Source organism: Oncorhynchus keta, chromosome 28 (assembly GCF_023373465.1).
Source record: "Oncorhynchus keta strain PuntledgeMale-10-30-2019 chromosome 28, Oket_V2, whole genome shotgun sequence".
NCBI classification, from domain to species: Eukaryota; Metazoa; Chordata; class Actinopteri; order Salmoniformes; family Salmonidae; genus Oncorhynchus; species Oncorhynchus keta.
The window spans coordinates 41,239,806-41,267,008 of NC_068448.1; the positions used below are offsets into that span (position 1 = coordinate 41,239,806).

The 27,203-nt window shown below is 42.0% G+C and overlaps 2 protein-coding genes across 8 annotated transcripts; one reads left to right on the forward strand and one right to left on the reverse strand.

Moving 5' to 3' along the window:
* The first annotated feature begins 560 nt into the window (after nucleotides 1-560).
* LOC118361362 (glycerol-3-phosphate dehydrogenase [NAD(+)], cytoplasmic) lies at nucleotides 561-12,659 on the forward strand. Its single transcript, XM_035741235.1, has 8 exons — nucleotides 561-697; nucleotides 3,411-3,588; nucleotides 5,567-5,707; nucleotides 9,404-9,542; nucleotides 10,261-10,373; nucleotides 10,687-10,923; nucleotides 11,334-11,440; nucleotides 11,663-12,659. Exons 1-8 carry the CDS (start codon nucleotides 654-656, stop codon nucleotides 11,757-11,759), a joined length of 1,056 nt encoding a protein of 351 aa, XP_035597128.1. The 5' UTR covers nucleotides 561-653; the 3' UTR covers nucleotides 11,760-12,659.
* A 2,861-nt stretch (nucleotides 12,660-15,520) lies between these two features.
* LOC118361363 (glucose-6-phosphate 1-dehydrogenase) lies at nucleotides 15,521-26,491 on the reverse strand. 7 transcript variants are annotated; one of them, XM_052483083.1, is made up of 14 exons: nucleotides 26,353-26,454; nucleotides 25,539-25,577; nucleotides 24,509-24,630; nucleotides 20,777-20,814; nucleotides 20,581-20,689; nucleotides 20,245-20,462; nucleotides 19,850-20,008; nucleotides 19,620-19,745; nucleotides 19,411-19,504; nucleotides 19,037-19,223; nucleotides 18,137-18,372; nucleotides 17,916-17,992; nucleotides 17,259-17,351; nucleotides 15,521-17,149 (listed from the first exon to the last, which is right to left on the reverse strand). In XM_052483083.1, the coding sequence occupies exons 1-14, from the start codon at nucleotides 26,372-26,374 to the stop codon at nucleotides 17,059-17,061; spliced, it is 1,611 nt and encodes a 536-aa protein (XP_052339043.1). In that variant the 5' UTR covers nucleotides 26,375-26,454; the 3' UTR covers nucleotides 15,521-17,058. The 7 variants fall into 7 exon arrangements, with proteins under 7 accessions (XP_052339043.1, XP_052339042.1, XP_052339044.1 ...); XM_052483082.1 differs by having other exon boundaries at nucleotides 19,850-20,011; nucleotides 26,353-26,452; XM_052483084.1 differs by lacking the exon at nucleotides 26,353-26,454 and adding an exon at nucleotides 26,167-26,326 and having other exon boundaries at nucleotides 19,850-20,011.
* Nucleotides 26,492-27,203: the final 712 nt, after the last annotated feature.

The following is a 27,203-nucleotide window of genomic DNA, read 5'->3' on the forward strand; positions in this document are numbered from 1 at the left end:
GCAAAATAATCATGAAGTGTGACTTAATTTTCTAAGTTTCATCAATTAAAATTGTCCCACATGGAACCGTTGGCCAAGTTACTTTTCAGCCAGGGTAGGTAACTTTTCACCCTACTCAACAACGACTGAAGGAGTTCGATTAAGCTGAACCGTGGAGCACCGGTCTATGGCCCGTAACGTGAACGGACAAAAGCTGTGAGGGAAGTTCTCTTCTCAAATCGAACAGTATTCTGCGCCGCTCGGCCATGTTGTCAACAAGGCAGCATCGTTCAGAAACATACAACATCTCTTTTCCATAAAATATATGTTAGAATTAAAGCATGTTTATAACCAGCAATCCCTTTCGCATGAAAAACACAGAATCCTGCTCATTAATCCACGTGTTAAGCGCTTAACCTACGTCACTTTTGTTTTGAGACCCGGTTTCAAAACGAATGCAATTACTTTTTACCCGGTGTAATCTCCTTTTAACGGGGCAAAACGGACCAGATAATCGAATGCCCTCAGTGATAGGACTCGGATGAAAATAGTGGGCGGGACTGTGTCTACCTTAGACTAACCAATGAAATAAGAGCTAGATCTGCCAAGCCCTCTGTACACTGCCTACAGTTGAATTCACATGACAGTTTTGTCCGTCGGCAAGGGTCTTTTCAATGGCAACTCCCAAGAAAGTCTGCATTATTGGCTCTGGCAATTGGTAAGAAAATGTATCTATACCGAAAGCTTTGTGTCTGGGTGTACTGCAGCTAGCTAACATAGCTTGGCTTGATTGACCGGCTAATTCTAGCCGCATTTTCAAACAGGTCGCTGGGACGAATTGTTTCAAACGGATCACCGAAGGTCGGGGAGTGGGCACTATCTGTGCGTTACGGCTTGGCCAAACTCCACCAACTGTTGATTCATTTTGGTCAATTATCACCCGACCCTTTCATGACACACAGGTTAAAATACCAAAGCAAACTATATATTAATTTGACGACCGGTCGAAACACATGAAACATTCATAGGCATTGTATTTAGCTTTCTGTTGCTAGCTAATTTGTCCTGGAACTGGAGATAAACATTGGGTTGTTGTGTTACTTGCCAGAAGATACAGACCCTAACATTAAGCTTGTTTACACTGAGCTGCACTGAAGTCAGAACGCACAACACACCATCACAACTTATTGTGACATGATTTGATTCAAAATCTGTGACATGCACATGGGAAAAGTCCACTTTTTGTTTGTACATGATTTTATCACAATGTATTTCGTGTGTTCACACTTTTCTTTCATCATAATTGAGGGCCTTATTACTGACAATTTATTTTTATTTTTTATGACCATGTCCTTTCTGCTTGTATTTTGAATGTGTGTGTGTGTGTGTGTGTGTGTGTGTGTGTATTTTCTGTAATTCAAGGCTCATCTGTAAATGAGACCTTGGCCTCTGTATGAATCCCTGATAAAATAAACAACACTTGTGTACATTACAGGAATTTCAATTTTGTTGTGGTTGACTTTAGCTAGGCCAGCTAGGTGGCTAATGTTAACTAGGCTAGGGGTTAGGGGAAGTAGTTGCAAAGTAGCTTAAAAGTAGTAGTTAATTAGAGAAAATGCTAAAGTTATCCATAAGGAGATTCAGAACCTTTGGGTTGCTAGATGTTAGCGGTAATACGCTCACCGACTAGAGTGTGGACCTCGTTCATCTTTCAATTACTCACATGGGTTAGTATGCTTGTAAAACTCAATGAGTCGATGGGAGAGGTGGGACTGCAGTGTCCAAGTTCTATTTTAGCACCTGGCTATGCAGACAGCTGTTGATGTGCGTGAGCAGGGTGGATGAAAAGATTTAATAACATGCATGTGTACATTTTTATTTTGCAACACTTGTGCACACAACGCGGCTGGTTTAGTTAGCATGTTAGAGGTTGACAATGTGTGATGGGAAGCTGCCCGGGAAGCTGTGATTCAAACTCTCATTAGACAGCTATGCTAAAATACATTCCTTACTCACCAAATTGTTTGAACCTTTAACCTTTTAACTAGGTAAGTCAGTTAAGAACTAATTCTTATTTACAATGATGGCCTAGGAACAGTGGATTAACTGACTTGTTCAGGGGCAGAACAACAGATTTTTACCTTGTCAGCATGGGGATTCGATCTAGCAACCTTTCGGTTACTGGCCCAACACTAACCACTAGGCTACCTGCCGTTGAGCAGCTATCTTCATTTACTCCAGCTAAGGCCGCTATGTACTTCCCAAAAGTATAAATTTAATCTACAAGCAACCGAGAAAAAATAGGTTTTTATATTGGGTATTCTGGTTTGGGTATTCTGGTTTTCTCTCATCAATAGCTATTGAACCAAACATGCCATGAAAATGTTATATTCTGATTCAGGGGAGGATGGAGAACAATCAGCACCTTTTTCGTGTGAATTATTATAAAACAATTTTAAAGATTGAAATCTGAATAAAAAATCCACACAAGGTTGATTGTTCTCCATCCTCCCCTGAATCAGAATAACATTTTCATTGTCATGGCATGCTTGGTGAATGCAATTGACGAGAGAGAACCGACTATTCAATATGAAACTAATTTTACCTACCTTCTCTCGAGTCAGGTAAATAATACTTTCATGTTAATATTTTGTCTCAAATTTCGAGCAGCGGACAAACAAACTGCACAGACAACCAGTAGAGTAAGTTTCATATTGTATTCCACATTCTGAATTGTAAGAAACATTTACACTAGTTTGGAGGTATTAGTTTCAGAATGTGTATATACCAGTTAATTGTCTATTACAGCCTGATTTACCAGACTAAAGGACATTTTCTTTAAAACTGCAACATTTTCTGTCAGCCTCATGACAAAATGTGTTGAAATGCAGGAAGTGAGCCGTTTTCCCCAAAAATATAGATTTGAGCAGGGGTGGGGGGCTGGAAATAATTATATTTGACCCTAGTGCCCCAAATCAGTTAGTCCAGCCCTGTTACCCACCTGCCATGCCAATTTTAAATGTGAAGCTGCCTTTGGCTTGAAATGACATGCACAGTTTCAGGTGGAGTTTGCAACATTTGTAATCTTTCATGTATCACCACAGGTATGAGATGAGTAGTGCTGTTGCATTATGTAATGTTAGCCATAATTGGCCACTGCATGCAAACAAACTTCAGTTGGGTGACCATCAATCCAATTGCCCTTAACCATAAAATAGAGCAACTACCATTTGCCTATTTAATAGGATAATTAAGGGTCAATCTGGCAAATTGTACATTTGCAATAAGATTAAGTTTTTTTTTTTGTTGTATTTTAGTATTTATTTTTAGTAAGTATTTTTAGCACTTGCATCTTCAGTCTAGGGTGCAATTTTTCTTGTAGAAAACCACAGAGCAAATATAATTTACATTGCAATTTCTCTACTACACAGGGGCTCTGCCATTGCCAAGATAGTAGGCACCAATGCTGCTCACAACTCTAAGTTTGACAACACTGTGACAATGTGGGTGTTTGAGGAGATGGTGGATGGTCGCAAACTGACAGAGATCATCAACACAGACCATGAGAACGTCAAGTACCTGCCTGGACACAAGCTACCCCCCAATGTGGTGAGGAGCACATCGCATGCTGCTATGTGTTGTAATCCTGCTCAGGAATGTGATTAAAAAAAATACAAATTCTATAATCCATTATTCACATAATTGAAATGGACCTACCCCTAAACCAATACCCTTCTTGCCTGTTTAATTGTTACCCTCATCACATCTTTGCCTAATGCTATATGACAGTTTGAGTAATAAACTGCTGTGGGGAATGCTGTCAGCTGCCTTCTGCTGGACTATATGTGTAAAGGTTCAGCCCTGGCTCAGTTATGTGTTGCAGCTGTCCTTGCAGCACTCACTACAATCCACAGTACACCCCTTAGCAATTTCCGAGAGGAGAGCTCCACGGATTAGAATAAAACTGAGAATGCTGCTCTGCGTTCAACACCATAGTGCCCTCAAAGCTCATCACTAAGCTAAGAACCCTGGGACTGAACAACTCCCTCTGCAACTGGATCCTGGACTTCCTGACGGGCCACCCCCAGGTGGTAAGGGTAGGCAACAACACGAATGCCACGCTGATCCTCAACACTGGGGCCCCTCAGCGGTGTGTACTTAGTCCCCTCCTGTAGTCTCTGTTCACCCATGACTGCATGGCCAAACACGACTCCAACATCATCATTAAGCCTGATCTCCGACAACAATGAGACAGCCTATAGGAAGGAGGTTAGAGACCTGGCAGTGTGGTGCCAGGACAACAACCTCTACTTCAATATGAGCCAGAGAAAGGATCATGGACGACAGGAAAAGGCGGACCGAACAGGCCCCCATTAACATCAACAGGGCTGTAGTGGAGCGGGTCGAGAGTTTCAAGTTCCTTGGTGTCCACATCACTAACAAACTATCAAGGTCCAAACACACCAAAACAGTCGTGAAGAGGGCACAACATCACCTTTTCCCCCTCAGGAGACTGAAAAGATTTGACATGGGTCCCCAGATCCTCAAAGTTCTACAGCTGCACCATCGAGAGCATGGTATGGCAACTGCTTGGCATCTTGACAGTAAGGCGCTACAGAGGGAAGTGCGTGCGGCCCAGTTCATCACTGAGGCCAAGCTTCCTGCCATCCAGAACCAATATAATAGGTGATGTCAGACCAAGCCCAAACATTGTTAGAAACTCCTGTCACCCAAGTCATAGACTGTTTTCTCTGCTACCGTGTGGTACCGGAGCGCCAAGTCTAGGACCAAAAGGCTCCTTAATAGCTTCTACCCCCAAGCCATAAGACTGCTGAACAATTAATCAAATGGCCAATGGACTATTTCCATTGACCCCAAATGGAGGGGCCCCCCTCCATTTGTTTTGTACACTGCTGCTACTCGTTTATCTATGCATAGTCACTTCACCCCTACCTACATGTACAAATGACCTTGACGAACCTGTACCCAGGCACATTTACTCGGTATCGATACCTCCTGTATATAGCCTTGTTATTGTGTTACTTTTTATATATTTATTTAAAACTTTAGTTTATTTTGTATATATATTTTTTTAACTCTTGAACTGCACTGTTGGTTAAGGGCTTGTAAGTAAGTAAGCATTTCACAGTAAGGTCTACACTGGTTGTATTCAGCACGTGACAAATAGTTTTGACTTGATTTGAACCCCTGCCCCCTGGCTTTCGCTCAAAAGATTTGGTAGGATGAGTCATGCTGATTTAGCACAGATGAAGCTGTCACTTACATGATGTTACACACAATTATAAAATAACTGTTTTTTTAATGAGATTTTTGATACCTTTGATGTACTGTAGCTTTTTGGACTGTGGCACCCACTATTTAGAATCAATAACACATTAATTTGACAATGTACAACCTAACAAAGATCCTTGCAGGATCGAAACGTTGTTTGTGAATAAAGGTGCATGATAGAGCTTATGGGTGTGCAAGCTCTTTCTTTTCTATTTACAATGTGCAAGGACTACATGAGACACACAGACCAAGACCAGTCAGTGCCCCTAACTATCCCCTCCTGTTTCTCCTCCAGTTGGCAGTTCCTGAGCTGGTGGATGCTGCCAAGGAAGCAGACATCCTAGTGTTTGTGATCCCCCACCAGTTCATTGGCAGAGTGTGTGACACCATGAAGGGGAAGATAAAGATTAATGCACTAGGAATGTCACTCATCAAGGTTTGGCTAACAGCCATGCTCTCTTCAGCAGACCTATAACAGTAGCCCAGTAGGTAGAGCATGGCATCGTAGAGTTTTGATTCCCGGGACCACCCATATTCACTGGTCTACACGCAATACCCCATAATGTCAGTGGAATTACGTTCTGGAGTACAATTGTGCTTAACAAGTCACATAAGTTGAAATAATAGTGTTGCTCTTTGAATGACTACCTCATATTTGTACCCTACACATACAATTATCTGGAAGGTCCCGCAAACACAGAATTACAAACACTGATTCAACCACAGAGGTTTTCCAATGCCTCGCAAAGAAGGGCACCTATTGGTAGATGGGTAAAAACAATTGTAATAATATTATTAAGCAGATGTTGAGCATGGCGAAGTTATGAATTACACGTTGGGTGGTGTATCGAAACACCCAGTCACTACAAGGACACAGACATCCTTCCGAACTCTGCCGGAGAGGAAAGTAACCGCTCAGGGATTTCGCTGAGTCCAATGGTGACTTTAAAACGGAGTTGAATGGCTGTGATAGGAGAATTGAGGATGGATCCACAACATTGTAATTACTCCACAATACTAACCTGATTGACAGAGTGAAAACATGGAAGTGTGTACAGAATACAAAGATTCCAAAACATGCATCCTGTTTGCAACAAGGCACTAAAGTAATACTGCAAAAAATGAGGCAAAAGCAATTTACTTTTTGTCCTGAATAAGGTGTTGTGTTTGGGCCAAATCCAATTCAACACATTGCTGAGTACCACTCTCCATATTGGTGGTGGCTGTATCATGTTATGGGTATGCTTTTAATCGTTAAGGACTGCAGAGTTTTTGCAAGATAAAAAAGAAACAGAATGGCGCTAAGCACAGGCAAAATCCTAGAGGTAAACCTGGTTCAGTCTATTTTCCATCAGATACTCGGGAATGAATTTACCTATCAGCAGAACAATAACCTTAAATACAAGGACACATCTACCCAGAAGACAGTGAATGTTCCTGAGTGGCTGAGTTCGTTTTGGTCTAAATTTACTTAATCTATGGCAAGACCTAAAAATGGTTCTCTAGAGATGATCAACAACCAATTTGAGAGAGCTTGAAGAATTTTGAAAAGAATAATTGGCAAATGTTGCACAATCCAGGTGTGGAAAACTTAAACTTACCCAGAAATATTCACAGCTGTAATTGCTGCCAAATGTTCTTCAAAGTATTGACTCGGGTGTGAATACTTAAGTAAATGAGATTTAATTTGCCAAAATTTCTAAAAACATGTTTTCATTTTGGTAATATGGGGTATTGTGTGTAGAATACATTTTGAATTCAGGGTGTAATACAACAAAATATGGAATGTGTCAAGGGGTATGAGTACATTCTGAAGACACTGTATATTATGTACAGTGGGGCAAAAAAGTATTTAGTCAGCCACCAATTGTGCAAGTTCTCCCACTTAAGATGAGAGAGGCCTGTACATTTTCATCATAGGTACACTTCAACTATGACAGACACAATGAGGGGGAAAAAAATCCAGAATCACATTGTAGGATTTTTAATGAATTTATTTGCAAATTATGGTGTAAAATAAGTATTTGGTCACCTACAAACAAGCAAGATTTCTGGCTCTTTCTGGCTCTCACACTTCTTCTTTAAGAGGCTCCTCTGTCCTCCACTAGTTACCTGTATTAATGGCACCTGTTTGAACTTGTTATCAGTATAAAAGACACCTGTTCACAACCTCAAACAGTCACACTCCAAACTTCACTATTGCCAAGACCAAAGAGCTGTCAAAGGACACCAGAAACAAAATTGTAGACCTGCACCAGGCTGGGAAGACTGAATCTGCAATAGGTAAGCAGCTTGGTTTGAAGAAATCAACTGTGGGAGCAATTATTGGGAAATGGAAGACATACAAGACCACTGATAATCTCCCTCGATCTGGGGCTCCACGCAAGATCTCACCCCGTGGGGGGACCTAGTGAATTACCTGCAGAGAGCTGGGACCAAAGTAACAAAGCCTACCATCAGTAACACACTACGCCGCCAGGGACTCAAATCCTGCAGTGCCAGACGTGTCCCCCTGCTTAAGCCAGTACATGTCCAGGCCCATCTGAAGTTTGCTAGAGAGCATTTTGATGATCAAGAAGAAGATTGGGAGAATGTCATATGGTCAGATGAAACCATAATAGAACTTGTTGGTAAAAACTGAACTTGTCGTTTTTGGAGGACAAAGAATGCTGAATTGCATCCGAAGAACACCATACCTACTGTGAAGCATGTAGGTGGAAACATCATGCGTTGGGGCTGTTTTTCTGCAAAGGGACCAGGACGACTGATCCGTGTAAAGGAAAGAATGAATGGGGCCATGTATCGTGAGATTTTGAAGATGAAACGTGACTGGGTCTTTCAGCATGACAATGATCCCAAACACACTGCCCGTGCAACGAAGGAGTGGCTTCGTAAGAAGCATTTCAAGGTCCTTGAGTGGCCTTGCCAGTCTCCATATCTCAACCCCATAGAAAATCTTTGGAGGGAGTTGAAAGTCCGTGCTGCCCAGCAACAGCCCCAAAACATCACTGCTCTAGAAGAGATCTGCATGGAGGAATGGGCCAAAATACCAGCAACAGTGTGTGAAAACCTTGTGAAGACTTACAGAAAACATTTGATCTCTGTCATTGCCAACAAAGGGTATATAACAAAGTATTGACATGAACTTTTGCTATTTACCAAATACTTATTTTCCACCATAATGTGCAAATAAATTCATTAAAAATCCTACAATGTGATTTTTCTGGATTTTTTTTCTCTCATTTTGTCTGTCATAGTTGAAGTGTACCTATGATGAAAATTACAGGCCTCTTATCATTTTAAGTGGGAGAACTTGCACAATTGGTGGCTGAGTAAATACTTTTTTGCCCCACTGTAGGTCATAGCTCCACTGTAATATATAGTGGGGTCTGAAATTATTGACACCCTTGGCCCTGATTAATATGAGCAATAACGAAAGTATAAAATAAAAAATTCAAATGCTGAGCTATATTGTCTGCCCAAAATAATTAGGAAATTATATTTTATACTAATACAATTTCACAGAGAAAGAGATTTGGTTTAACAAGTAATACTTTTTTCCCTCTCAAAGGTAGGGGTCAAAATGATTGACACCTCTAAAGATTCTTATTAAATAAAGTAGTCGAGTTTAGTATTTTGTCCCATATTCCTAGCACGTACAAACTTGTTAAATGTATTTGCAGTTTTATTATCGATTATTTTGTGCCCAATATAAATGAAATGGTAAATAATTTGTCATTTGGAATCACTTTTATTATAAATAAGAATCGAATATGTTTCTAAACACTTCTACATTAGTATTGATCCTACCATGATTACGGAATGAGTTGTGAATAATAAGTGAGAAAGTTACAAAACGGTCAATGCGTGCTAACATCTGTTATTGGTAATGATCAACAAAAAATACTTGTTTAACAAAATCTATTTCTCTGAGCAATTGTATCAGTATAAAATCTTTAAAATTCCTATTTTTTTCAGCATACAATATAGCTCAGTATTTTGAATGATTTATTTTAGACAGTCATTATTGCTCACCATTATCAACGGTGTCAATACTTTCAGACCCCGCTGTAGGTCTTTTGAATTGCTTTACTGTGTGTACTGTGTACTCATGCTATGTGTTCTACTCCAGGGTGTGGATGAGGGCCCTGACGGACTGAAGCTCATCTCTGATGTGATCCAGGAGAAGTTGGGCATCGCCATGAGTGTGTTGATGGGGGCCAATATCGCCAACGAGGTCGCCGATGAGAAGTTCTGTGAGACCACTATCGGTTAGATTCCACATTGCAACGGGGCTTGGGTTATCATTGTCTTACATACTTCTGAATGGTGTGCTGTCCAGTGTTTTTCTTTTTCTTCCCCTTTCTGAACATTTGGTTTGGGTAAATATATACAGTGCAAACTTAAAAGTAAGGTATTCATTTAATTCTATTTTGTCAATATGTGTGGAGACATTTAATAAAGGTATTCACTCTCAACATATTTCCAACCTCCAAACAGTGGTGAATGGAAAGAGACCTTTGTTACACAAAACACCCAAAAGTGTAATGACGTTTTCCGATTGCCATTAGGCCAGAATATATGCGTCCACTGCAGTTCGCGTTTGACTCTGCCTTTTCATAAGGCCAGTGTTCTCGTTGAACCACATCGCATTTTGGAATGTAGGCTATACCACCCGTTTTCTAGTCCATTCACTCGTTTCATGACTCTGACGTGTGGTACTGATAAAAAAAGTGGTGTAATAGCCAACTTTGGGGGCCATTAGTGCATTTTCTTTTTGTGCATGTAACCTTACCATGAAAACCCTGTGTCCTAAGCCTGTAACTAGAGCCTGGTAATTAGGCCTTTTAATTAGGGCCTGTACCTTGAGTTTTCCTCGTTATGTCACATGGTAAGTGCTAGAGTTTTTCAATAAATATTTGAAAGATAAATATATGTTAGGATTGAAAAGGGTTAACAATTTCTCTCTCCAAATCTCCCACTCCCAAGGATGTAAGGATAAAGAACATGGGGCTTTGCTGAAGGAACTCATGCAGACCAGTAACTTCCGGGTCACTGTAGTGGAGGAGTCCGATGTGGTTGAAATCTGTGGCGCACTGAAGGTGAACACTCAACCATTAAGGATGTGTTTACATAAGCGGACCAATTCTGATTCCTTTTCCATTTATTGGTCTTTTGACCAATCGGAACAGCTGTTAACGCAGCCTTCTAGATTCTCCCTTACTTAATGTCTAGTCATGTTGTCTCGAAGTCTGAATCTCAAAACTTTCCTAATTTCCAATTGTATACTTTCTACATGCCCTTCATCTACTTCTTAGATGAAGGGCAGTCTCGAGAAAAGTGTGCTTGTAAGAAAAAAGGCTGTCCTTATGTGTTGAAGCCATTAACCCCTGCCCTCCTCTCTGTGGCTGTCAGAACATTGTGGCGGTGGGGGCGGGCTTCTGTGACGGCCTGGGCTTCGGGGACAACACCAAGGCCGCTGTAATCCGACTGGGGCTGATGGAGATGATCGCCTTCGCGCGCATATTCTGCACCGCAGGGCCCGTCTCCTCAGCAACCTTCCTGGAGAGTTGTGGCGTCGCCGACCTCATCACGACCTGCTATGGCGGCCGCAACCGTAAAGTGGCCGAAGCCTTTGCCAAGACGGGGAAGGTGAGACAGTGATTTAATTGGCTTTTAGATAAAGACAGGGCCGACATAAAAATGGAAAAATGGTTTGAATTATAGCCTTTAGGATTGGAACAGGGTAAATACAGAAGATGAAAGGGTTTAAAGGGATTTATTTTTATTTTTATGTTGTCAGATGACCTCATTGATACCGTTTGTATGTCTCTGCATCCAGTATGAAGGAAGTTGGAGGTAGTTTCGTTAGCCAACGCAGAGAACTGAAATGGTATCCATTATTTCATCTGATAAAGAGCATAATTGCCAAAAATATCGCACTATCCCTTTAATTATAAGCTTTGAAAATAAAAAGGGGGCCAGAGCGTGAATTTTAGTTAAATGTATTTTTGGAGTGAGAGCAGCCTTGACTTCAACAGCCATGTTTTTATTCTTCTCAGTCAATTGAAGAGCTGGAGAAAGAGATTCTGAATGGACAGAAGCTCCAGGGACCAGCAACAGCAGCTGAAGTCTATGTCATCCTAAAGAACAAAAATCTGCTTGACAAGTAAGTTGGCACAGAAATCAAACAGCTCTTTCACCCATTGAAGAGACTGATGTTACTTTGCATGTGGGGATTCCCTTACAAATAACCTCTGGCTCTGTTGAGTGAATCACCTCAGTTAAATGCAAATAAAAGGATACATCTGAAGTAGTAAAAACAATGCAGTTATTCTTAAAAGCCAAAGATATTGACTGTGACAACTCAACAATCCCTCTCTCGTCCCAGGTTCCCACTGTTCAACGCTGTGTACCAGATCTGCTACCAGGGCCATCCGGTCACAGAGTTTATCAAGTGTTTGCAGAACCACCCGGAGCACATGTAGTCTAACAGACTGGCCAAGCGACTGGAGAAGCAGGATCAACACCACTTTCACTCTGTACCTGTTAGAAAATAGATGGGAAAATACGCACACTTGCATAGGCCACAGCTCCGATGCAGCAAGCAGACTCCCAACGGACGACGTGAAGTAAGGTTAGCTTGCATTGGACTTGTGGTGTATGCTGCAGCTATTCTACTGTGTACTGTCTTTTGGGTTTTGTACGTACCTCCTATATTATAGAAGTGGTTTCCTGCTCTTGGTTTTCTACAGGAGTATGATGACCCAGCTTGTATTTGTTGGCGCCGAATCAGATGCCACTCTGTCCTCAGCTGTTGTTGGCACGTCCATTGTGATACCTCACTTCGTTATCGTTTGTCTTGTTCATGTTAATTGTGGTTAGGCTTTGTGGCAGATGCTAGGCTATTTGTGTCCTTTTTTCACTTGTCTTATGTAATTCTGGTTCTCTCTGCATCCTTTGGCGTTTGATTCTTGACTTGTATTGGTTGTTAGGCTTGTTGCTCGATTCAATCCATGTTGCGGGAGTTCAGCTCTATAGAACAATTAGAATTTAAAGGCAATGTTCCTGCATACTACGTATGTCTGCTCAATCAGAAATTACCTTTAAATTTCAATCGCGCTATAGTGCTCAACTTCCGCAATACGGATTGAATCGAGCCCTAGATTTACATAGCAACGGTTAAAAGAAAATGGAAGGGCCTTTCAATGCCACATTGCTGAAAAGTCTTGGTTGTTGTGCTTTGGGAAACCAAATACCTTTTAATATTCGTAACCATGACGCTGCCTTTGAATTGCACTAACATGTGACTTATGTTTGAAAAGGGTGTATTTAAAAAAAAAAGAAAAAAAGATTTGCCTTTTGAAATAAATGTTTTATTCCAGTGCCGTCAAATGACTGCCCTTTTCATTTGGCTGCTTGTTCACAGCTCTAGAGGGCAGTTCTATTTCAGTGATGTCAACTGGAATCTCAGCACTGTAGCTCGTGGTCAGAATAAATAGTTGCTATTTACATGGACAAGCACATGTCAGGGAACGGAGAATCGAAGAAAAATGAAAACTCTTCAGGTTAACAGCCAAGACACTGTGAATAAAATGGGTCTACAGTTACTGGCACTATCTTTTTTGAATGGAATCTTTGTACTTAAATATACGACAATTGTAATACACAGCCTTTTGTTTGTTGATCATATTTATATACAGTGGGGAGAAGAAGTATTTGATACACTGCCGATTTTGCAGGTTTTCCTTTTTATCATAGGTACACTTCAACTGTGAGAGACGGAATCAAAAATCCAGAAAGTCACATTATGATTTTTAAGTAATTAATTTGCATTTTATTGCATGACATAAGTATTTGATCACCGACCAACCAGTAAGAATTCCGGCTCTCACAGACCTGTTAGTTTTTCTTTAAGAAGCCCTACTGTTCTCCACTCATTACCTGTATTAACTGCACCTGGGGATAAAATCAGGGATACAATTCTAGACCTGCACAAGGCTGGGATGGGCTACAGGACAATAGGCAAGCAGCTTGGTGAGAAGGCAACAACTGTTGGCGCAATTATTAGAAAATGGAAGAAGTTCAAGATGACGGTCAATCACCCTCGGTCTGTGGCTCCATGCAAGATCTCACCTCGTGGGGCATCAATGATCATGAGGAAGGTGAGGGATCAGCCCAGAACTACACGGGAGGACCTGGTCAATAACCTGAAGAGAGCTGGGACCACAGTCTCAAAGAAAACAATTAGTAACACACTACGCCGTCATGGATTAAAATCCTGCAGCGCAACCAAGGTCGCCGTGCTCAAGCCAGCGCATGTCCAGGCCCGTCTGAAGTTTGCCAATGACCATCTGGATGATCCAGAGGAGGAATGGGAGAAGGTCATGTGGTCTGATGAGACAAAAATAAGAGCTTTCTGGTCTAAACTCCACTCGCTGTTTTTGGAGGAAGAAGAAGGATGAGCACAACCCCAAGAACACCATCCCAACCGTGAAGCATGGAGGTGGAAACACCATTCTTTGGGGATGCTTTTCTGCAAAGGGGACAGGGCGACTGCACCGTAGAGGGGAGGATGGATGGAGCCATGTATCGCGAGATCTTGGCCAACAACCTCCTTCCCTCAGTAAGAGCATTGAAGATGGGTCGTGGCTGGGTCTTCCAGCATGACAACGACCCGAAACACACAGCCAGGGCAACTGAGTGGCTCCGTAAGAAGCATCTCGAGGTCCTGGAGTGGCCTACCCAGTCTCCAGACCTGAACCCAATAGAAAATCTTTGGAGGGAGCTGAACGTCCGGATTGCCCAGCGACAACCCCGAAACCTGAAGGTATGTATGGAGGAGTGGTCCAAAATCCCTGCTGCAGTGTGTGCATTGTTTTTTTTACCTCAATGTACACACAATACCCCATAATGACAAAGCAAAAACATGTTTAGATTTTTTTGCTAATTTATAAAAATAAAAACTGAAAGATTACATTTAGATAAGTATTCAGACCCTTTACTCAGTACTTCGTTGAAGCACTTTTGGCAGTGATTACAGCCTCGAGTGTTCTTGGGTATGATGCTACAAGCTGGCCACAACTGTATTTTGGGAGTTTCTCCCATTCTTTGCTGCAGATCCACTCAAGCTCTGTCGGGTTGGATGGGGAGCGTCACTGCACAGCTATTTTCAGGTCTCCAGAGATGTTCGATCGGGTATACGTCCGGGCTCAGAGACTTGTTCCGATGCCGCTCCTGCGTTGTCTTGGCTGTGTGCTTAGGGCCGTTGTCCTGTTGGAAGGTGAACCTTCACCCCGGTCGGAGGTCCTGAGCGCTCTAGAGCAGGTTTATCAAGGATCTCTATACTTTGCTTTGTTCATCTTTCCCTCGATCCTGACTAGTCTCCCAGTCCTTGCCGCTGAAAAAAATCCCCACAGCATGATAACGCCACCACCATACTTCACTGTAGGGATGGTGCCAGGTTTCCTCCAGATGTGACGTTTGGCCTTCAAGCCAAAGAGTTCAATATTGGTTTCATCAGAGCAGAGAATCTCGTTTCTCATGGTCTGAGAGTTCTTTAGGTGCCTTTTAGCAAATTCCAAGCGGGCCGTCATGTGCCTTTTTACTGAGGAGTGGCTTTGTCTGGCCACTCTACTATAAAGGCCTAATTAGTGGAGTGTTGCAGAGATGGTTGTTCTTCTGGAAGGTTCTCCCATCTCCACAAAGGAACTCTGGAGCTCTATCAGAGTGACCATCGATTTCTTGGTCACCTCCCTGACCAAGGCCCTTCCCCTGATAGCTCAGTTTGGCCAGGTGGCCAGCTGTCAGTCTTGGTGATTCCAAACTTCTTCCATTTAAGAATGATGGATGCCACTGTGTTCTTGAACCTTCAAATGCTGCAGACATTTTTTGGTACCCTTCCCCAGATCTGTGCCTCGACAAAAGTCCTCTGTTTGAGCTCTATGGAATTGCCTCGACAATTCCTTCAAGCTCATGGCTTGGTTTTTGCTCTGACATGCACTGTCGAAGTTGTCATCAAAGTGTTGGAAGAATCTCAAAATATTTGTTAACACTTTTGTTAACTACATGATTCCATATGTTATTTCTTAGTTGATGTCTTCACTATTATTGTACAATGTAGAAAAGTGAAAAGAAACCTTGGAATGAGTAGGTGTCCAAACTTGACTGGTTGTGTGTGCACACACACACACACACACACACACACACACACACACACACACCCCTTAACACAAAATACCAGTATCAATTGAGAAATTACTGGTTTATTGCAAGTTTGGAAATATAACATGAATGTTCAGTCTATAGCAATAAAGTATGTCATAAAGTACGATGGCATCATATGTTGACCCTGTGACAGACTGTTTCTAAACAAACATCAGTAACTTAATAGGCCTGAAAATGTAAACAAAAAGGAATGAAAGTCACAGCTCTTTTCTTGGAATTAAGCACACTAAAACCTTGTTCTTGTACAATTTTGCTTTGTAAGAAATTGAAGAGGAAACTGACTGCAGAAAATATTGAACCCTGCATTCAACCACCATGCTTTAAACCCACATCAACGCAACAATTATTACGCAATCATGATTTTGCTTGGTCCAAAATAGCATAAGAAAAACAAAAAGATTACATTCATAGAAAAAAAAACTTAATCTGTAAAAGGGATACTTTGGGATTTTGACAATGAGGCACTTTATTTACTTCCCCAGAGTCAGATGGACTCATGGCTACCATTTGTGTCCAGTATGAAGGACGTTAGAGGTAGTCGGGCAAGCAAATGTTAACTAGGGTTAGCGCAATGACAAAGTCTATAGGTATCTACTAGCATAATAGCAGATACCTGGTTGATCCTGCTCGTAGCATATGCTTGTCTCAAAGATTAAGCCATGCCAGTCATTCATGCGAACACTGCAGTAGTTAACAGGGTCTCACGAAACTACCTCTAACTTCCTTCATACTGAACACAGACATAACGGTATCCACAAGTTTTGGCCTCATTGCCAAAATCTCAAAGTACCCCTTTAATACAGGTGATAATAGCAGAGGATAGTAGACATTCATTGTAATTCCCACCAGTAAAACAGGTTAACCCATGTTTTGTTCTCAGTCTCCATGTAAAAACACCCAGGTCTAACTTTTGGTAGCTATGATCACTAGCTGATCACAGAGCTGTAGAATGTTTTGTCTAGGAGTAGCCTAATTCTGTTTCTCTGCCTGAAGTGTGTACTGAAGAAAGTGGAAACCTCTCCAGCCCATGCTTATACCCATTCAATGGAATCAGTCCTATTCTCTACCACTCTCCCAGTCCGAGGTTTGCAATTGTACACCCCCCCCTCCCCCTTATGGGATGGACTGGTGTGATGAGTATGTTGGAAGTAAGTGCTCACTCCTGGGTGAAGGGGAGAGAATAGGATCGCATCCACAGCTTCTGAATCCATGATGAGAAGTAAAAGCTGAAACAGAATTGGGCTAGTGTTCACTCGCTCTTCCCTTGTTCCCCAGTGGTTAAGCACCTCCTCCCTCCCTAGTTAAGACCTGACAGATACAAGTGACATCAGAGCATTAATGTAGTACCTGAGACCTAGGCTATGCTCCAATACTATTAAATAGCTTCCTTTCCATATTTCCTAGTCTTTCTTGGCGGTTGCCGTGACAGGTCTGGAAAGGAAAGAGCAATAGTAGAAACCACCAGACCCAAAGAAGACATTCAAACATATTGCAACGTAACGCTACTCATTTACCCCACCCTGCCTCCTTTCTCTACCCATCCCTCTTCCTCTCCCTCTCTCACAGTCGGTGGGGGTTGACCCATTTGTATGTTCCTTCGTAACGGAAACCGACCCTCTTTGAGAGCTCGTCCGCTTCCGTTGGACCCCGGCTAGGAAGGAAAGGAACAAATCCATCACAAAAATAACAATATCCCTGACAAATTAATGTGACTATTGACATGAGATGTCAGTTGTTAAACTGTGACTGGTAAATCTTACCTTCCATATTTGTAGGGTGTGGGGGGAGTCTTCTCATTCTCTATCTGATGAAGGAGAGGCGTAAAGATCCTCCAGGCTTCCCTCAGCTCATCACTAAGAGAAAATATAATGTAAGGGACAGTACCACATACAGTAATGCAGCCAATGGGAGAAGCAACCTTATGGCACTATGTAGTGGACAGAATAATGCATGTTAGGCTTGGGCGATATACTGTATACCGGGGTATTTCAAAATGCCGATGGTATGATTTTCAATACCGATTTTATTTTGTGGGGGGGGGGGGCTTGCAGCAGGCTCAACCGATACCCTGCCGTTTTCTTAAGACAGACCTAGACAATAGTTCGGATCACACAGCGCTTCACACGGTCTGAGTAAAAGAGATAATTGACATAATTACAAAAAAATATTAAATACTTGTCATAATCGTATTCTGAAAATTCGCCATATCTGCTACGATACTCCTTTTGTCCGAGTACTCTGCACACCCCTACCTGGGAGTGCACCCCCCTTGTGTGCACTTCCAGTAATAATATAATATGGTACAGAAACAGGGTGGGAAATCTGGATACGGCCCAACTCTAATGCATGTCCATGGTCTTATTTACATAACACAAAACATTATGGCAACAGAGGGAACTGCCGAGAGACGGACTGACCTTCTGACAAAGTGCATCTGGCTGCCACAGAAGACGTCCAGGATGAGACGCTCGTAGGCGTCTGGCAACTTCACATCCTGAGGAGAGAAGATTACAGTGAAAATGGAGCAAATAACATTTGTGCCTGCATAAGGGTTGCTAAAATTGGAGAGGGTGGCGAGGTAGTGTGTGTGGGTGTCCCTTTTCTAGGAATGATTGGGTGTGTTCATTCAGTATCTCACCTTGTATCTGCTCTTGTAGGTGAGGTCTAGCTCCGTCTCCTCGGGGTGGAAGTACACTCCTGGTTTCTTGCTCATCATTTTGGCGTAGACGGCCTCGTTGGGCTGCACGCGCACCACCAGCTCATTCCTACGACACTGCGCGCCAAAGATATCCCCCGGGACGTCGGTGAACTGCAACCGGACCTCTGCTTTCCGCTCATTCAGGGCTTTGCCGCAACGCAGGATGAAGGGAACACCTTTTGGATGAACAAATAGTTATTTAAAAAATGTCCAATGCAGCCGTTTTTAATCTCTATCAAATCATTTCTGGGTAACAATTAAGTACATTACTGTGATTTTAATTGAAAACAATGGTCAAAAATAAAAAATAATGCTTCTTAGAAAAGAGCAATTTCTCAAGCAAGAATTTTGTGAATACTGTCAGAGGGGTTTGAGCAAAGAGGGGGAAACTGAAAATGTGTTATTGGCAGAGAGGGTTGGAACTCTTTATTATTGGTCTAACTCATTTACCACATGGTGATGCGACCATGGAAGGGCAAAACTACCTCCCACCAAAAATCTCAGAAATCTCTGGCTGTCTTCTCAAATAGCTCTTATACTAAGGGCATTATCATAACTTTCATAATTTTATTTGAACCTCCGTGTGGAAATACAGTACCAATACTTACAGTACTTATTCCAAAGTGTCGAAAATAGTGAAAAATAAAGAAAAACCTTTGAATGAATAGGTGTGTCCAAACTTTTGACTGGTACAGTACAGATAAAACAAAAACATATAATCCCGTTTTTCACTGCACTGGGCCTTTTAGAGTTATCACTGAGTAGTGAGCTGGTTTGACCAGACAGCGAAAGCACAACAAGCAACACCATGCGATGGAGAGAGAAAGCAGAGGTTCTCACCATCCCAGCGCTCGTTGTGCACGTAGAGCACAGCTGTGGCAAAGGTGGCCTGGGTGGAGCCTTTGGGGACAGTGGGGTCATCAAGGTAACCCAGTTTGGCGTCCCCTTCTCCCTCTGGGTCGCCCACGTACTGTCCCAACACCACATCTGACATGGTAATGGGGGCGATGCACTTCAGCACCTTCACCTGCAGGGGGAGACAGTGGTCAGGGAGAGTAAGTATGAAGTGATAGGTTTGAAGACCAATTGTTGATTCCGTTGTTTGTTTTTTTAACTTATAAAGATGATATCAGTAGTTTTCTAGAGGAGCCAATGGTAAAGTCAAGTAGAGACGTGTTTTGGGCTTTAACCAGGTTGTGCCCATGTTACTGTACCTTTTCATCCCTGACATCATCAGAGCTGGTGGAGGCCGGCTTCTCCATGGCAACCAGAGAGAGCATCTGGAGCAAGTGGTTCTGCATGACATCACTAAAGAAAATACGGAATTGGTGGTGAGAAGTTAGACGGACTAGTAGAAGATGGCAAGAATAAATGCCTTCATTGAGGTTTTGATTTCATTAAGCACTAAGGCAATTCCCCCTACCGGATAATGCCAAAGTCATCAAAGTAGCCGCCTCGGCCCTGGGTGCCGAAGGGTTCTTTGAAGGTGAGGACCACACACGCTATGCTGTCCCTGTTCCAGATTGGCCCAAAGATCCGGTTCCCAAACCTGGAACATTTACCACCGTTTAACCTCAGACTTATTGACATGGACATAGCTGAGAGACACAGCTGTCTGTGACAAGGTTTATTCATGTTCTCTCAACTCTGTACCTGAGGACCATGAGGTTCTGCACCATCTCCTTGCCCAGGTAGTGGTCTATGCGGTAGATCTGATCCTCAGTAAACAGGGAGGAGAGGTGGGTGGACAGCTCCTCAGAGCTCTGCAGGTCACGACCAAACGGCTTCTCCACAATCACCCTGTTCCAGCCCCTACTAAACACACACAGATAGGGAGGGGAGTTCAGCTTGTTTTGGTTATTTAACAGCAGAAGAGAGGAACTTTCATCTCATGACCAACCTTTCGCAGACAATACCAATTACATATACAACAAGTGGATTAAATATGACAAGGCCTGTCCCAGTCCCTACCAATAGAGAAGGATTCAGAGGAGAGGGAGTCCGAGACAGACCGTCAGAACTACAGTAGACAGAACAGGCTCACTGACTTGGTGCTCATGCAGTGGTGCTTAATGTTCTTGGTGACATCGTGGTAGATGCTGGGCGGCAGGGCCAGGTAGAAGAGGCGGTTGGCCTCACCACCCCCGGGCAGGGACAGCAGGTGGGTGTGGAGGTTGGAGAAGGCACTCTCATCCGCGTACTTCCCACTGACATAAGAGTTACGGCTGAAGAACACAGACAACCGCTCAGCCTCAGAGTCTGCCACCTGGGACCACAGAGAGATAGGAATGATGTCATTGGTGTTTAGCACATGCACAAACACAAATGCATTAACTGTGGGTCCTTGTGTAATGCTAGATGGTGTGTTAATGGGAAAGTCTTACCTTCAGATAGGGCATACAGGCAGTTTTGATGGCATCCACTGTGAGGTCAGAGCGGGCAAAGCCCACAAAGTGAGTCTGTTCAGGAAGGAGCCCATCTCTAAACAACCACCTGAGTGGGGGGGGGGGGATAGAGAAAGGCTCATAATTAGTCTTATTACGTGACACCTCACAACTGCCCTGGGCTACACATACTCACCATAGAGTTGGGTAGATTTTCTTTTTGGCTAGATCCCCCTAAAGAGCATTGTAAAACAGAGATTAGTCACCACTAAAATATTAGTTGAAACAGAGGCCCCTGGCCTATATAGCCTAGTGGCACTACAAGACAGTTCATTCAAGGTCTGTCAGTGTGGCGATTACTAGTACAGTAAACAAGGCAATAAATAAAAGGGTTCCTTACTTGATACTACTGCTGGTTGCAGTTTGGACAGTTACTAGTAGGCTGTAGTGGCCTATTTAGGATTTACGTCAATAGCAGTAATCCAACTGGGAGCACTGCTTACTACAGAGTGGCAGCAGCAGTGACACAGCCTGAGGAAAACTGGCAGAGTACAAAGCCAAAGAATATTCTGAAGGCAATAACCCTTACGAAAGCTGGTATGGAATAAATGAGAGATTACCTATCACCACAGAGAATAATAAATAAATAAATCTATAGATGACAGAGCTACACTGTTAAACATCAATACAGGAACAATAACTGAGGAACACAAAAAAAATTAAAATAATAATTCTAACAAAGCATTCCTCGCTAGTTTCAGCACCACTATTCCACAGGTCCCTCAGTAATGTTTTCCAGCGAATGCTGGGTTATCTGATGTTTGTCACTTGAGGAAATGCTTCGAAAATAAATCATTCATCCGAATGGCCTTATTAACTGTTCTTTGTGAGCTTATCTGTCTCCTATTCCAGTGAGGTGTGTTAGTTTGCTGAATAATTTGCTTAGTGTGCCTTTAAAATGACACATTGAGTTACACCTTTAAACTGATGTGCTATGAAATGCTGGCCTACTGTCCCGCCTCAGCTGAGAGAAAAATGCAAATGTAGGGTGACTCAGCAAACATCTCTCTTCACTGTTCCATTCATGATGAGGCATGAACACCGATCCCACTATATTCCTCTCTCTCCCTTTCACAAAAGGAGACTCACACACACACACACACCATCTCAATTACCACATTTCCATCCACAGTTTTTATGCAAGTTAAGTCATACCATATAAAAGATTATCACCACAGCTGTGATGAAAACAGGACGTTTCCGTACAATTTTATAAATGTCGACAGATATTGTTCGACATGGTGGGATCTTTCTGTGTTAATGATACAACAAATGGTTGTGGAAGCGCGTTTATGCACAAATATTGATATAATAACCATCATATCAAAGTAAACGTGGAGTCACGAGATGAAACATAAGCCTTATTAGATAGTCATGGTGAGAGAAACTAGGCTGTTTTCATTGCTTCAGTGAAGTGAACATAGAGATTACCTTCAATAATTGGAAATGTGACCATGTTCCTGTGCCATGTATCAACAGATGAATATTTGGCCTACAATCTTACATCATTAGGCAAAGTACCATCCAGCAAGCCTGTACCAAGGTAAAGCGTGCAATATTTACTGAACCCTTTCATTGGCACAGCAACTGCAATGAGGCCATGTTGAGTGAGGTGGTGTGCACGTGCAACACCAGCTGGTGATTGGTTTAGCTGGTGATTGGTTTAGCTGGTGATTGGTTTGTGCTTGTGGAGTGACAAGGACAGACTGCAGCATTGGAAACAAAGCATATTTTACAGTAGCCTATGCATAGCCTTTTGTAGTACAATCACTGTTCCTAAAAACCACTGCTCTGCCTTACCATTACCCTTCCCCCATCCTGATTCCAGACTTGCCTCTATTGCTATGACAGGAAACTGCTGACAGACAGTGACACTGCACTATTCAGCCCTCGTTCCACTCCTTTCAAACAAAAGTAAATAGAGCAGGAGAAAGTAAATGGAAGAGAAGTGGGCGGAATAATTAAAAATCAGAACTACTCTCCCACACTTTATCAGCAACTAGGCACATCTTACAAGTCAGCAGAGAACAAGGAAACAGGAAATAAACTGTGTAGGCCTAGAGAGGGTGTCATTCCTAGAGAAGGAAATAGTATAAGAAAATGCAACTTCGGAGTGACTGGACTTAGTCACTGGATTGATAATCTTAGTAGGTATTGAAAGGAGAATAAATTATTATAGGCTGTGGGAAATATGAAATTCTGGTTCGTTAACCAGTCATTTAGAGCGAGTTTATCTTGGTCATTATGCTGAGCTCTCAAAACAATTGGTCAACAAAAGATCCGTTCTTACACCATGATTGGCGAACAAACTGTCCGTGACCAAATGATTGCCTAACAATTAGTCTGAGCTGACCATGATTGGCTAACAAACAGCCTGTGTCCAAACCATAACCAACAATCAGGAACCTTGATATGTTCTCTGTATCAAGGCCAGACTACAGAAAGCTCAAGTGATTCTGGGGTTGCTTAGTTACACAAGCGCTGTTATGTGTCTCAATGAAATTTAGACATTTCCCCAAAACAGTCATGTGCAACATCTTTTCCGTTTTAAATTTTCAACACACACTTTCTCACAAAATGTGTTTCCTTCTATGTCCACCTAAAATCTAGTATAAAGTGTTTATAAAATAGTTATAACAGATTCTGCAGTTTGGTAGCCTACATTTAGTAAATAGTTTGGCAAATCTAAGGCACTGGATTAATCTGGCCTTCCTCATTAACCAACCTTTTTATGCGAGTAAAGTACATGTCGGATAATTATTATTTTTTAATTAAAAATAATGACAAGCCTGATGGTAAGAGAAAATTTTTCGGTAAACTTTCCAAATGTCGACAAAACAACACGCTACACAAGGTGGAATATTTCTGTGTCGGTCAAATTAATATTGCGAGAATTGTTGGTGGAAACACTTTTACACACAAACATTGATATAACAACCATCATATGGAAGTAAGCTTGGAGTCCCGCGATGACATGTTGTGTGGTCCTCCCACTACAACTCATCAGGAAAGCATGCAGTTTATTAGGCTACTGATGAAATAAGTGATGAACTTCACAGGGTGGTGAAAGTGCAAGGTGATGAGCTTGATGCTCCTTTTCAATAAATATCGAGGATCTTATTCTGATAATCGATGCTCGGCTGTCATCTGATAATCGATGCTCGGCTGTCCATAATAACCTCATCATGTAGGCTATACATGTACTCCAGCCAACAGAGTGCAGATAGCACTGTTGGCTAGAGCGCATGTGCAAATATCAGAGTCGGCACATTCTCTATATACAGTGACAAAAAACAATTTGGTGAGAAAACCATCAGTAGAGTTGAAAATGCATTGGAAACCTCTAACTTTATTTATTTGGTACATGGGAATTTAACCGCTAAATTCATTTTATGTGCACGTCGTCATCTCGCACAGCCTTTTATATGCAAAAAGTACATTTTATGGAAACAACATTATGGAAAATACGCATATTGTTTTTATGCAGATTTGAGAATATTCCCATTAAAATCTGTCGCCAATATAATGGAAACCTAGCTAAAGAATGCATTACAGGTTTCATTTCATAATCCCTCATACATTTTTCCGAGCATTTCATAAATGTCCACAAAAAGGTTAGATGTTCACAATCGGATTCACGTATCTGGTTAGTCACTCTCTCCAGTAAGCATCCAACACACACACACACACACACACACACACACACACACACACACACACACACACACACACACACACACACACACACACACACACACACACACACACACACACACTTTTTGTAACGATACAAATCCTTTTTGACAGTGATTTGAAGGTCCAAACCATGCAGGGTCATTGATCAAATTATCAAAGAATCCCCCCTCACCGATGCTCCCATGATGATGAAGATGTGAGCGTCGGACTGACGGAACTCCTCATCCTCATGCAGCTCCTTCCGCAGCTCTCCAAACACCTCGGACCGAGAGAGGGGAATGGAGCTCATTTTTCCTAGGCAAAGGTAAATGTCAAAAGACAAGTTATTATCGAGAACAGGATTGATTGGCCTAACATTTATGAGAACACCTGTAGGAGGAACACACACACACACGTTCACACAAGAACAATACAGTACACTGTGATCTAGTTTAATAGCGTAGGCTTATTGAAGGCGTGACTTCAAGTAAAAACTATTTGTTGAATATCATAACATTACGCAAATAGACTAGAGCACTGCTCTGGGCACTGACTGACCATGATTCATACCAATGGAGTACAGACAGACACAACCACTTTCCAAACACAAAACAAGTTAAACACTGCTTTCAAACAATGAACTTTCTAGACATTCAGCAAAACCGCCTTGGGATAAATAGAGGAGGGTGGCACCAATGTGAAAGAACAATAGATTGTAACATTCTTAGTTGTACCTCCGTGTGTGCTATAGGCAGTAATATTGGACATAGAGGAATGGATATTTGGAAAATGTAGATCTACTTTCAGGAAGCACTTGTCGTTTTCTTTTCAGGATAACAGTTTTAGCCCTAAATATTTTTGACAAATGCCACTTTACTTGAAAAGGACACTTAAAAACACAGCCTTTATAGAGTCTATAAAACCACCATAAACACAAATCATATGGTAAAGATATTACACCATTTTAGGCCAACCTTTTCTCATATGGCTGGTACGAAATCGAGACGTGTGCCACCTTCAAAAATAGTAATACTCTTATCTTAAAGACTCAAGTCCTTGTATACCTCTTCTAAATCAAGATACATTGCTATACATCGATGTTTTGTCACATAATATGAAAGTGGAATAGATTAAATAAGTCCACTTAGAAATACACACAATCTACATGCAAGACGACACAGTTACATCACTATTTCTGTAAGCGCTAGTAATCATAATCATACCAGGTCCTTGTTGTGCAATGGCACCACCGGCGGGTCTCTCTTGGGTCAGGGAGAGAGAGGACCCACAACAAGAGCAGGGAGAGATAATTAAACGGTCAATGAAATATTAGCTAGCTAGCTAGTTTACAGAATGTGCACCTCTCTCGGGATAAGCATTCTCCACTTTGCAAACACAAATAGTCACAACACACCACCCACTCTAATGTTATTAGCAAAATCCTCCACCCAATCCCGTATTTAAAAGGGCTCAACCCATCTAGCCGTGCTGTGACCACAAATAACACGGGGTACATTTAGCTAGCCAAGCTAGCTAACTTTGACGAATTTGCACCTGTACACGGAGACGTTAGGTTAGCTAGCTAGCAAACTAGTCACGCTCTGTACAAAAGATGTGGACCAAGGTTACCCACCAAAGTAACTAACTATGAAATGACACGAGTTTCTTTCACAACAAAACACCAAACAGACGTTAGCTAAAACATCCCAGCATCATATTCGTGGCTGTTTTGACAGAATGACAAGCATGCAGTCAGCAGCAAAATGACCCGTTGCCGCGCGGCTAGCTGTCAATGTGTTCGTTAGTAGGCAGAGCAATACCTTTTTATTTTATTTTATAAACAACACTTACTTCCAGCCATTTCCAATTCAAACGATTCACTTTAACTGAGAATGCGGCGATTACAGCGCAAACCCCAACCGACACTTCTGTAAATCACCAGGCTACTTGCAGTGCATCTCGATCGCAGTTTCCTTCTTCCCTGTTAAAATGACACAACGGAATTCAGTGATTTTATTGGTTTAAAGAGAAACTCACCAGCGCTCGATGCACTTCCCATTACCGATGGCTTCAGTGACCACACATTCCCAAAGACAACAAAAAAAATGGATGGGGTGGAGTTCTAGTGTGCACTCTTCAGAGAATAATACACCAATCAAAGTGAAGAACTAGCACACTGACATGTACATTAAGTGGATCAGTAGTAGTAGGCTACTAGAGGCCAATACTGACTGGGATTATCAATACAGTCATGTATTAAACCGCATGAACGAACATGGAAGAGATACCAAAAGGCAAACACTTCAAATGCTAAATACTAAAGGTCAACGGGTCATCATCTGGTATGGAAGATGTCCTTAGTCCATTATCTGAAAATACTTTATTTCAGAGGGGATTATTAGAACGATGTATATGTTTATGCTTGGTTTAATTCTTCATGCTATTGTAGAGAACGGCGGTTCAGGGAAGCGAATCCGCGTCGCTGGTGGGGGAAAAATAAAGCACCCTATGCATCGCGCAAATAGTGTTAACACACTTGGTAGTAATTGTAACATAGCTCAAATAGCGAGGATAGCTACAATATATGCGACACAAAAACTTGAAGCAAAACAAATGTCGTTTGGGATGGTGAATTGTAAAGAATCTCACAAATTGAAATGTGTATTTCGGAGTGTGTAAAGCACTAGTGCCAAAAAAGAAACGATCACACGTTCCTCTAATTGGGAACCTCTACAAAAGATCTTCAAAAGCCTCAACATTTTCAACTTCTTCCTTTTAATAAATAAATAATACAAAACATTCATTCAAACTGGGCAGTGTGCCATATTTCATAAATTCATGTGTTGTAATCAAAAAAAGTGCATCATGGGGAGTCCACCTTCCAAGTC

Bases quoted from the DNA above. Each gene is read 5' to 3' on its own strand.
- LOC118361362 (XM_035741235.1), top strand. From the start codon at position 654: ATGGCAACTCCCAAGAAAGTCTGCATTATTGGCTCTGGCAATTG. The intron at 3,589-5,566 runs GTGAGGAGCACA...TTTCTCCTCCAG, and splicing joins ACAAGCTACCCCCCAATGTG to TTGGCAGTTCCTGAGCTGGT. The intron at 9,543-10,260 runs GTTAGATTCCAC...CCCACTCCCAAG, and splicing joins GTTCTGTGAGACCACTATCG to GATGTAAGGATAAAGAACAT.
- LOC118361363 (XM_052483082.1), bottom strand. From the start codon at position 26,374: ATGGGAAGTGCATCGAGCGCTG. The intron at 19,746-19,849 runs GTACAGAGTTGA...TAAATGTTCCAG, and splicing joins CAGAACCTCATGGTCCTCAG to GTTTGGGAACCGGATCTTTG. The intron at 18,373-19,036 runs GTGAGAACCTCT...TTCATCCAAAAG, and splicing joins GCACAACGAGCGCTGGGATG to GTGTTCCCTTCATCCTGCGT.